This window comes from Nasonia vitripennis (assembly GCF_009193385.2).
Source record: "Nasonia vitripennis strain AsymCx chromosome 5 unlocalized genomic scaffold, Nvit_psr_1.1 chr5_random0008, whole genome shotgun sequence".
NCBI lineage: Eukaryota > Metazoa > Arthropoda > Insecta > Hymenoptera > Pteromalidae > Nasonia > Nasonia vitripennis.
Genome location: NW_022279659.1, coordinates 354411 through 366932, shown reverse-complemented (window position 1 = coordinate 366932; position 12522 = coordinate 354411). Strand labels below are relative to the sequence as shown.

The 12522-nt window shown below is 34.0% G+C and overlaps 1 protein-coding gene across 1 annotated transcript in view; it reads left to right on the top strand.

Annotated features, from left to right (window-relative positions):
* Positions 1-12522, top strand: part of white (protein) — a gene marked incomplete at its 3' end in the record, with an annotated part of 414981 nt that overhangs the window by 71078 nt on the left and 331381 nt on the right. The window contains 1 exon segment of the mRNA NM_001191034.1: positions 752-977. Coding sequence (NP_001177963.1) covers positions 752-977 — 226 coding nt within the window.

Below are 12522 nucleotides of genomic sequence, written 5' to 3'. Positions count from 1 at the left end.
AGTGATTTGGGGTTTTTTGTTAGTGTATTTTTGGGAGTAAGGGTTCTGCTGTCATCTGCAGTTTATAACTGTTTTCTATAATTGTTTTCATTTTTCTTTTTCGCTAGAGTTTTAAGCTATCGTTATCATTTAATTTAAAAGTCAATATTGTATTATGTATTACATATCAGTACATAATATAAATGTTATGATTTTTATAATTCTACTATTTACATTATACAATATTATAAATGTAAATTAAAAAAATGTTTAATTAATATTATCACATCGTTATATTTTGTTAATAATATCAATACTGTAATCAAACGATTACAAAGAGATTAAAAACATTTTTCAATTTTTAAAATTTATTTTCATTTTATTCTATAATTTTATAACTGGTCTTGTGTACTAGTAACTATAACTGGTTTTATAGAATGTAAGCTAAGTTGAATATATTCGTTTATACTCAACTGTAGTTTTTGTGGAACATTTTTGAAATCACGCTTTTGATTGTTTAGAATTTATCAATTTAGCAATATGATTGGAGCATTTCAAAGACGTTTCACAAGATTTAACTACAAGCGTTTCTTGCTAGTTATAATTATAATACCAAAATACAGATTGGTGAGGATGCACACAAAACTTATAGTTGCCGACATTTTACCTTGTAAGAGTTGTTTTTTTTTTCTACTAGAGAATGCATACTACTAAGGAAGTTAAACATGGTTTTTATTAACAATTGATATGATATAATAATTTTATGTTACAGATAAATCCAAACATTGAATTACAACAATTTTCAGATACATCAGAAAAATTTGATGATTCTTTAATTAATAAAGGCTTAGACAAACGGTATAAGGGTGCAGATAAGATTGCAATTACATACATGTGGAAAAATATCAGTGTATACTGTACTGAAAAAAATAAACGGTTTTATGATTTTTCAACGCATAATAATACTAATAAAATAAAAAAGCAACTCTTAAAAAATGGTAAGAATAAATCATTATGAAACTTTTAATAATATATAAATCAATGATAATGCTTATTTATTACTTATTTACACTTATTTACACTTGTATAGTGTAAAATGTATAATTTATATAAAAGCATAATAAATAATGCAATAAAGCATTAGTTTTAATTTTTTATCATTATTAACACCATAACTTCGCAAAAAAAAATATATGTCAATGGGTCACGTGTCAAACTATATCCCATTAAAATTTCAAGTAATTCGACTACTTATTTTTTCAGTAATAAATCAAAACCTAAAAAAAAAAGTTTTTGTTGTGCCTTGATTACGGACGTAAAAAGGCCTTATTGCACTTGAGATTTTGGGAAAAAGTAGATATTTTATGTGTTTTGGCTAAGTTCATTGCACAGCTTCCAAACCCCTATGTTTCGTAAGATATCTAGGTTTTAATTTTTTTTTTAATTTTCTGATTTCTTATATCTCTAAAACAATGTGGTCAAATGCTCCAAAATTTTATTTGGTAATTCACCATAAAAAAGCTATCTTCTGCTAAAATTTTAAACGATTTCGTCGAGTGGTTTTCAAGTAAAGAAGAGAGACCTATCTAATAAAAAGCCTGTTGTTTTATGATGGTTAGGTTGGTTAGGAACACATGTAAACAATTGACGGCAGTGTTCGTATTCTATAATAAAAACAGAGGGGTCTGCAAACTTTTGGACAATGAATTATCCAAACCTTATACATTATCAAAAACCGCCTCATACATTAGCAGGCAGATATACTGTATATTAAAACAATATTTTATTTATTGGACCTATAAATTTAGTTGGAGGAAGCTACGTGCTAATGAAGTGGCAGCAGTTTTTGATGTTGTCAGATTATAACGACTTTATAATCGCCACGCGTGGTCGTATATTAGTGCATACACTTATCAGGAACTAAGTGTAAAATGATTAATGTAGCGAATCATGACTGTAGATCACTAAATTCTTGGGAATGTGGAAGAAGGTTAAAATTAAAATATCAGAGCTCAATTAACCAGACAATGGAGAATTCTGCTTAAAAATTCAATATAGTACGAAGTCGCCAGATCATAACGAATTTGTAGTAACGTTGTGTGTTTAAAAATTAATGCAAAGTCTTATCAATTGCCTAGTAAGAAATATTTTACAAAGCATATCATGGCTTTAATAGTCAAGATAATGGAGAAAATTAAGTTAACTATCCCGAGCATTAAAAACCGGATTATAACAGCATTATAAAGCATGTCTTTGATGATTAATTTGTGAAAAGTTTGTTGTTACCGGATTATAACGACTTTACAATCGCCACGCGTGGTCATAAATAAGTGCATACACAAGCAAATCATAGCTCTAGTAGTCAATATAATAAAGCGATGTTATTTAACTATATCTTATGTATCAAAAAACGGATTATATTGACATCATGGCAACATATCGTGCCATCGCTCTATGATTCCATTGGACGCTGGATGGTAGGGCGATGTCCTTGTTTTGTGGCTACTAAGGAATCTGGTAAAAGCCTTAAAAATAGCTGCTCTGAACTGTGGCCCTTGATCGCTTGTAATGGTGAGCGGGGAACTGTAGTGGGAGATATGATTGTTAAAGATGGCAGTTGCGGCCGTTAAAGCTGTGCAGTCTTTCTGAAGTATAACTCGATTATGTCGTTGAACTTTAGCTCTTTGGCATTGAAGACATTCTTTTGTCCATTTAAGCGAACTCTTTTTGATTGCAGGCCAGCTGTACTTGCTCTTTAGCGTGCGCATGGTACCTCGGCCACTTGGGTGTAATAAACCGTGCACCGTATCGAAAGCAGCTTGTCTAAGTTTTTCTGGTATATGATGTCTAACTGTGCAGTCAGTGATGTTGCAGTAGATCTTGTGGTTCTTGCACATTCATTTTGTGAGATGCTAAAGTTTTAAAGAGTAGGGGTGCCTTAAGAGGTTCCGTAGTTCCTGGTCGTTGTTCTGAGCACTGCTTATGATTTTGGAGCTGAGAATCGTTGGCATGTCAATTTTGTTTATCCTAGACAAGGCGTCTGCCACAACGTTCTCCAGAGAGCTTGCGAGAAAAGAATGCCATGGGTGTCCAATTACCTTTGACGTACTGTTTAAGCGAGGCTCCTATACAGGTATCCAAAGCATCTGCTCGAAGTATAATTGGTGCATTTGGAGCATGGTAAGTCGTGAGTGCGATGTTTGCGAGGACTTTCTTGACTTTATCAAAAGTTTTTTTAGTCTCAGCAATCCATTTGTTCTTTCTCATGTCGTTTTTTCGGGAGTCCATTAAATAAGCGTTGAAAGGTCTTAGAAGTTCAGCTGCATATCAGATAAGCTCGCAATAGAAATTAATCATTCCTTAAAATCTTTTGAGCTGTTCGATCACAACTGCATTCGCTGGAGTTGATTGTTAAGCCGTGTATGCGTAAGGTATCAAAGACTATCTGCAAATGCTGGACGTGTTGTTTGTAGGACTCTGAAAAGACAATAATGTTAGCAATATAACAGGAAACAAATCCAGTGTTTCTGAATATAATGTCTATAAGGAGTTCGGCTTTAGACACCGAAGTGAGCAGGCGTGTTTTGATCGCTCTGTTTACTAACTGGTGATTGTGTATAGTTAACTCTTCTATACAATGAAGCTATTAGTTGTGCTTATGACAGTGCCAATAAACAATTTAAGCTGACTTAGTAATAGTCTTGGGTAACAGACAAGGCAAGTATAAGGTGGGCCATAGGGACGTTCGAGCCCTACAAGGCGGCAGGTCCGGGCAGCATTTTCCCGGCTCTGTTGCAACAGGGCATAGACATATTAGTCCCAGCCTTGGAGACATTGTACAGAGCCTGTCTGGCACTAGGATATGTGCCGGAAGAATAGGGACAGGCGAGGGTGGCTTTCCTGCCCAAACCAGATAAGACACATCAAGCAGTCGCAAGGGACTTCAGGCCAATTAGCATGACCTCATTTTTACTTAAATCTCTGGAAAGGCAAGTTGACAGATATATCAAAGATTCATCACTAGTAGAAGCGCCGCTGCACAGCAAGCAGCATGCCTACCAGACAGGAAAGTCAGTATACACAGCGTTGGTGGACGCGGTTAGCTTCATTCAAAAGGGCATGAAGAACAGTGGTTTGGTATTTGCCAAGTTGCCGAAGCTATAAACAAGGGTTTATAAAGTAATTACTTATAGTACAGGAGGCACAGCACAATGGGCTTCGCTTGAGTGCTCGACCGGCACGTCCCCGTGCAGGGGCCGCCGCAGTTCAGCTCCACCTAATAGACGACTAAGACTAGTAGTTAAAAACAAATACCTTGAAATGACAGGAGCGGCCACTGAACACGGGAGTTCCTTTAACCAAGAAAATCACAGTAAAAATACTACACAGTTACAAACTTACGCCAATGCAACTTTTGTTACTAAAAGAGACCAAGCCATAGTTATAGACTCGATAGAAGGATGCACCATAGACGACTACTTGGATGGATTAAAACGCATAGTCAAGATAAGTAATGTAAAATTTCCGGAGGACGAGTGTGTATTTGATCTGGTCAACAAATCTGTGGTAGAGGAACTCTTAAATAAACAGGTTCAAGTAAACGATCATACGCTATCTATTGGACCACTTCTTAAAAGAAACAAAAGAGTAGTTATCTCAAATGCCAGTCTGAGTATACCAAAAGAAGTAGTCATACAGGCTCTTAGAAACGAAGGTATCGAAGTAGTTTTGCAAATGCACTACATCAGAGCTAGTTCAAGTAAACCCGGTCGCTCGCACATTTATTCCTTTAGAAGACAAGTGTACATCAAGAAAGAAGACAAACACCTCATTCTAGAAAAATTGACAAATTACACATGAAGACACACTGCATTGGGTCTACCTTAGTACGAAATCCACGCACTGTTTCATATGTGAACAAAAGAAACATTTCGCAAAGGTATGCCCGGAATTCCATACTAAAAGTATATCTATCAATCAAACACAAGACAATCACTACAATAACAGCACGATAAATCTTTGCCTTGGGAAAATTCCAGAAGTAGCAGACTTAATTTAAAAAGACCTCCAACTTCTACATCGTCAGACAACTTCAGCAATAAAACTTTTGAAAAAACCGCAAATTAATCAAAGTACATCCAAACCGAAATATGATACGTTTTGCAAGCCTCAAAGGAAAAAAACTAAACTCAATCAAGACCAACTCAAAGATCAAGATAAACAAGCCGAACAAGTCGACAATACCGAAGAATCTCTCCAACCAGTAAAAAAAAAATCATAGAAGACAACCCTCACAAGTACATGTTAAATTATGACGATTTCAAATTATTTATTAAAAAAACCTATAGTTAAAAAACATTAAGCAAATCTCAGATAAATTCACAATTAAGACTTCGAAACTATACGATATGTTAGAGGCATTACACCCAGTTATAACCAACAAAAGTTTAAAAGCAAGAATCATCAGACTTCAAAGTAAACTTTCAACGCAGTATACTACCCTTATAAAAAAAATCTGCAGAGAAACCTATAGGATTTCATACACAGAAGTGTGTAGAAAAACATGTAGGTTTCTGTGCACAGTAATCTGCAGATAAACGTATATGGATACCTGTAGAGATTTCTATACAAATTTCTAATAAAATCCAATGCATACGTATCCTACACAGATTGTTAAAGAATATGTGCAGGATAGGCTACAGATCTTTGTGGAGAGATTTCGAACACAATTTACACATACAGAGATCTGTGCCGAATTCCTTGGCTGATTTTCTGCATAATTGTCTACAGAAAATTTTAAGAAATATTAACAGGTAACCCTTATAAAAATGTGCTGAGAACTCTGTAGAGATGTTTACAAAGAAATCTGCAGAGATCAGTGTAGTGAAATATAACTATCTGTATGGATACAGTACTCTAGAGATTTCTTTGCAGGTTTTTCCGCTAATGTTTCTGTAGGAGTCATGAGTAAGTACTCATGACTCCTACTTGCAGATAGTCCCAATTCCCTGCAGATATTTCTGTAGATTTATGTGCAGGATTCTCCGCAGAGTTTTATGTAAGGAAAACTTTCAGATACGTTTAAATACCTACAGATTTTTTGCGCTGTACGGAATCATTTATGAAAAAGTAGTCTATAGAGATACCTGTAAAGATATCTACAAATTTCTTTGAAGTAAACCAGGACACTCTATAGATGCAGTGACATCTGCAGATATACCTGCAGAGCAATCTATATAGTTCACTAAAATTTAATATGCAAATTTTGCTGTAGAGATTTCTACAGTTGTCACTGTATTCTTGTGGGAAATAACAATTTTCTGTACATTATTATGTACGCTTCTTCGCACGGATTCCTGCAGACTCCTTACAGGCGATCGTATTGCTAGCGGTGCATCGCAAAAGTCTGCAGATGAGAAGATATCTATGTAGGATATGGGATATCCCTGCAGAGATAAAGTGCCATATTTTCTTCACACTTCCTACAGAGATCACTGCAATTATTTTGCAATGATTATTGCAGATCTCTGCTAAAATTGCTGCATATTTATCTTCAGATTCCTCTTCAGGTTTTTCTGCAGTTTTTTTTTTTTTTTAAGGAATAGACATCATTTTCTGAGCAATATTTGATGACCTCTGTATTAAATTTGGATTCTTCATAGTTGCAGAGAGGCTTTTATAGAAATCTTCGCACAGAAATCTACAGAGTTTGCTGTGCAATTTGCTGCAATGAAACCTGTACAGTCCGATTTAGAGATATCTGCAGATGCCACCAGTTCTGTCGCATCTCAAGACATTGTTCACTGTATTATTCTGTAGAGAAAATTACGAAATAAAATTTTTGGTAGATGCTGGGGGCACAAATCATGCTACAAACAAAGTTTTTTTATGCACAAAACTTTGCAGAGGTTTTTAATATATATTCCGCAGATCAACTCAACAGCACCTGTAGATGTTGAGTAGTCCTTATTTGCAGATTTATTTACCGCAAATTGGAAATAAATTTCTATGGGCGAGTAATTTTTGTTTGTAGAATTCCTTATATTTCAGGTTATGCAGAGATTATATATTAATGTAACTTCCCTTACGGACCATAACTGCTGTTTGAACTGCTGGTAAACTACTACATGCACTACTGGCAAAACTACTGCGCAACCACTAGTTCGACTACTTATTTTCTGTAGTTTTGTCTGCAGTAATTTCGCAACTACTGGAGAACTACTGAATATTTTCTTGTTTGTTAGGACTGCTCGTAGACTATAGCTGAACTACTTGATAACTACAGGATATTTTATATTATTTTCGGACGGCTCGTCGACTATATCTGACCTACTGGAAAAATACAGGATATTTCTTTATTATTTTCGTTCTGCTCGTAGACTATTGATTAACTAATGTTAAAAAATACATGGTATATTTTTATTAGGTTCGGACTGCTCCTGGACTATATCTGAACTACTGGCAAACTACAGGATATATTTTGATTATTTTCGGACTGCTCGTGGACTAAAGCTGAACCACTGGAAAACTACAGGATATATTTTCATTATTTTTCGACTGCTCGTAGACTATTGCTTAACTACTGGAAAACTACAGTATATTTATTTATTATTTTTGAGCTTCTCGTAGACTATTGCTCAGCTACTGGAAAACTACAGGATACTTTTCTATTATGTACGGACTGCTCGTAGACTATTGTTCAACTACTAGAAAACTATACACAGGATACTATTTTATTATTTTCGGAATACTCGTAGACTATTGCTCAGCTACTGGTAAACTACAGGATATATTTTTATTAATTTTTGACTGTTCGTGGACTACAGCTGACCTACTGGAATACTACTGGATATTTCTTTATTATTTTCGTTCTGCTCGTAGACTATTGCTTAACTAATGTTAAAAAATACAGGATATATTTTTATTAGTTTCGGACTGCCCGTAAACTATATCTGAACTACTGGAAAACTACAGGATATATTTTCATTATTTTTTGACTGCTCGTGGACTATATCTGAACCACTGGAAAACTACAGGATATATTTTCATTATTTTTCGACTGCTCGTAGACTATTGCTTAACTAATGGAAAACTATAGTATATTTTTGTATTCGCGCGGATTGCTCGTGGGCTGTATCTTAACTACTGGAAAACTACAGTATATTTATTTATTATTTTTGAGCTTCTCGTAGACTATTGCTCAGCTACTGGAAAACTACAGGATACTTTTCTATTATGTTCGGAATGCTCGTCGACTATTGTTCAACTACTAGAAAACTACAGGATATATTTCTATTATTTTTTGACTGCCCGTAAACAATATCTGAACTACTGGAAAACTACCGGATATATTTTCATTATATTTAGACTGCTCTTGGACTATATCTGACCTACTGGAAAACTACAGGATATATTTTCATTATTTTTTGACAGCTCCTGGACTATATCTGAACTACTGGAAAACTACAGGATACTTTTTTATTATTTTTTAACTGCTCGTAGACTATTGATTCACTAATGTTCAAAAATACATGGTATATTTTTATTAGGTTCGGACTGCTCGTTGACTATATCTGACCTACTGGGAAACTACACGATATATTTTCATTATTTTCGGACTGCTCGTGGACTAAAGCTGATCCACTGGAAAACTACAGGATATATTTTCATTATTTTTCGACTGCTCGTAGACTATTGCTTAACTACTGGAAAACTACAGGATATATTTTTATTATTTTTGAGCTTCTCGTAGACTATTGCTCAGCTACTGGAAAACTACAGGATACTTTTCTATTATGTTCGGAATGCTCGTCGACTATTGTTCAACTACTAGAAAACTACAGGATATATTTTTATTATTTTTTGACTGCCCGTAAACTATATCTGAACTACTGGAAAACTACAGGATATATTTTCATTATTTTTTGACTGCTCGTGGACTATATCTGACCTACTGGAAAACTACAGGATATATTTTCATTATTTTTGGGCTGCTTGTAGACTATATCTGCACACTGGAAAACTCCAGGATATATTTTCATTATTTTCTTTCTGCTCGTAGACTATTGCTTAACTAATGTTAAAAATACAGGATATATTTTTATTAGTTTCGGACTACTCGTGGACTATATCTGAGCTACTGGAAAACTACAGGTTATATTTTCATTATTTTTTGACTGCTCGTGGACTACAGATCAGCTACTGGAAAACAACAGGATACTTTTTTATTAGTTTGGGACTACTCGTGGACTATATCTGAGCTACTGGAAAACTACAGGATATATTTTTATTAATTTTTGACTGTTCGTGGACTACAGCTGACCTACTGGAATACTATTTGATATTTCTTTATTATTTTCGTTCTGCTCGTAGACTATTGCTTAACTAATGTTAAAAAATACAAGATATATTTTTATTAATTTCGGACTGCCTGTAAACTATATCTAAACTACTGGAAAACTACCGGATATATTTTTATTATTTTTTGACTGCTCGTGGACTATATCTGAACACTGGAAAACTCCAGGATATATTTTCATTATTTTCTTTCTGCTCGTAGACTATTGCTTAACTAATGTTAAAATACAGGATATATTTTTATTAGTTTCGGACTACTCGTGGACTATATCTGAGCTACTGGAAAACTACAGGTTATATTTTCATTATTTTTTGACTGCTCGTGGACTACAGATCAGCTACTGGAAAACTACAGGATACTTTTTTATTAGTTTCGGACTACTCGTGGACTATATCTGAGCTACTGGAAAACTACAGGATATATTTTTATTAATTTTTGACTGTTCGTGGACTACAGCTGACCTACTGGAATACTATTTGATATTTCTTTATTATTTTCGTTCTGCTCGTAGACTATTGCTTAACTAATGTTAAAAAATACAAGATATATTTTTATTAATTTCGGACTGCCTGTAAACTATATCTAAACTACTGGAAAACTACCGGATATATTTTTATTATTTTTTGACTGCTCGTGGACTATATCTGAACACTGGAAAACTCCAGGATATATTTTCATTATTTTCTTTCTGCTCGTAGACTATTGCTTAACTAATGTTAAAAATACAGGATATATTTTTATTAGTTTCGGACTACTCGTGGACTATATCTGAGCTACTGGAAAACTACAGGTTATATTTTCATTATTTTTTGACTGCTCGTGGACTACAGATCAGCTACTGGAAAACTATTTGATATTTCTTTATTATTTTCGTTCTGCTCGTAGACTATTGCTTAACTAATGTTAAAAAATACAAGATATATTTTTATTAATTTCGGACTGCCTGTAAACTATATCTAAACTACTGGAAAACTACCGGATATATTTTTATTATTTTTTGACTGCTCGTGGACTATATCTGAACACTGGAAAACTCCAGGATATATTTTCATTATTTTCTTTCTGCTCGTAGACTATTGCTTAACTAATGTTAAAAATACAGGATATATTTTTATTAGTTTCGGACTACTCGTGGACTATATCTGAGCTACTGGAAAACTACAGGTTATATTTTCATTATTTTTTGACTGCTCGTGGACTACAGATCAGCTACTGGAAAACTACAGGATACTTTTTTATTAGTTTCGGACTACTCGTGGACTATATCTGAGCTACTGGAAAACTACAGGATATATTTTTATTATTTTCGTTCTGCTCGTAGACTATTGCTTAACAATGTTAAAAAATACAGGATATATTTTTATTAGTTTCGGACTGCCTGTAAACTATATCTAAACTACTGGAAAACTACAGGATATATTTTGATTATTTTCGGGCTGCTCGTGGTCTATATCTGAACTACTGGAAAACTACAGGATATATTTTCATTATTTTTTGACTGCTCGTGGACTATTGCTCAACTACTGGAAAACTACAGGATACTTTTCTATTATTTTCGGACTGCTCGTAGACTATTGTTCAACTACTAGAAACTGCAGGATAATTTTTTATTATTTTCGAACTACTCGTAGACTATATCTTAACTACTGGAAAACTACCGGATATATTTTTATTATTTTTTGACTGCTCGTGGACTATATCTGAACACTGGAAAACTCCAGGATATATTTTTATTATTTTCTTTCTGCTCGTAGACTATTGCTTAACTAATGTTTAAAAATACAGGATATATTTTTATTAGTTTCGGACTGCCTGTAAACTATATCTAAACTACTGGAAAACTACAGGATATATTTTGATTATTTTCGGGCTGCTCGTGGTCTATATCTGAACTACTGGAAAACTACAGTATATTTTGTAATCACGCGGGTTGCTCGTAGACTATAGCTGAACTACTGGGAAACTACAGGATATATTTTCATTATATTTAGACTGTTCGTGGACTATATCTGACCTACTGGAAAACTACAGGATTATTTTGATTATTTTCGGGCTGCTCGTGGTCTATATCTGAACTACTGGAAAACTAAAGGATATATTTTCATTATTTTTTGACTGCTCCTGGACTATATCTGAACTACTGGAAAACTACAGGATACTTTTTTATTATTTTTTAACTGCTCGTAGACTATTGATTCACTAATGTTCAAAAATACATGGTATATTTTTATTAGGTTCGGACTGCTCGTTGACTATATCTGACCTACTGGGAAACTACAGGATATATTTTCATTATTTTCGGACTGCTCGTGGACTAAAGCTGAACCACTGGAAAACTACAGGATATATTTTCATTATTTTTCGACTGCTCGTAGACTATTGCTTAACTACTGGAAAACTATAGAATATTTTTGTATTCGCGCGGATTGATCGTGGACTGTATCTGAACTACTGGAAAACAGCAGGATATATTTTTATTATATTTAGACTGTTCGTGGACTATATCTGACCTACTGGAAAACTACAGGATATATTTTCATTATATTTCGACTGCTCCTGGACTATATCTGACCTACTGGAAAACTACAGGATATATTTTCATTATTTTTTGACAGCTCCTGGACTATATCTGAACTACTGGAAAACTACAGGATACTTTTTTATTATTTTTTAACTGCTCGTAGACTATTGATTCACTAATGTTCAAAAATACATGGTATATTTTTATTAGGTTCGGACTGCTCGTTGACTATATCTGACCTACTGGGAAACTACAGGATATTTCTTTATTATTTTCGTTCTGCTCGTAGACTATTGATTAACTAATGTTAAAAAATACATGGTATATTTTTATTAGGTTCGGACTGCTCCTGGACTATATCTGAACTACTGGCAAACTACAGGATATATTTTGATTATTTTCGGACTGCTCGTGGACTAAAGCTGAACCACTGGAAAACTACAGGATATATTTTCATTATTTTTCGACTGCTCGTAGACTATTGCTTAACTACTGGAAAACTACAGTATATTTATTTATTATTTTTGAGCTTCTCGTAGACTATTGCTCAGCTACTGGAAAACTACAGGATACTTTTCTATTATGTACGGACTGCTCGTAGACTATTGTTCAACTACTAGAAAACTATACACAGGATACTATTTTATTATTTTCGGAATACTCG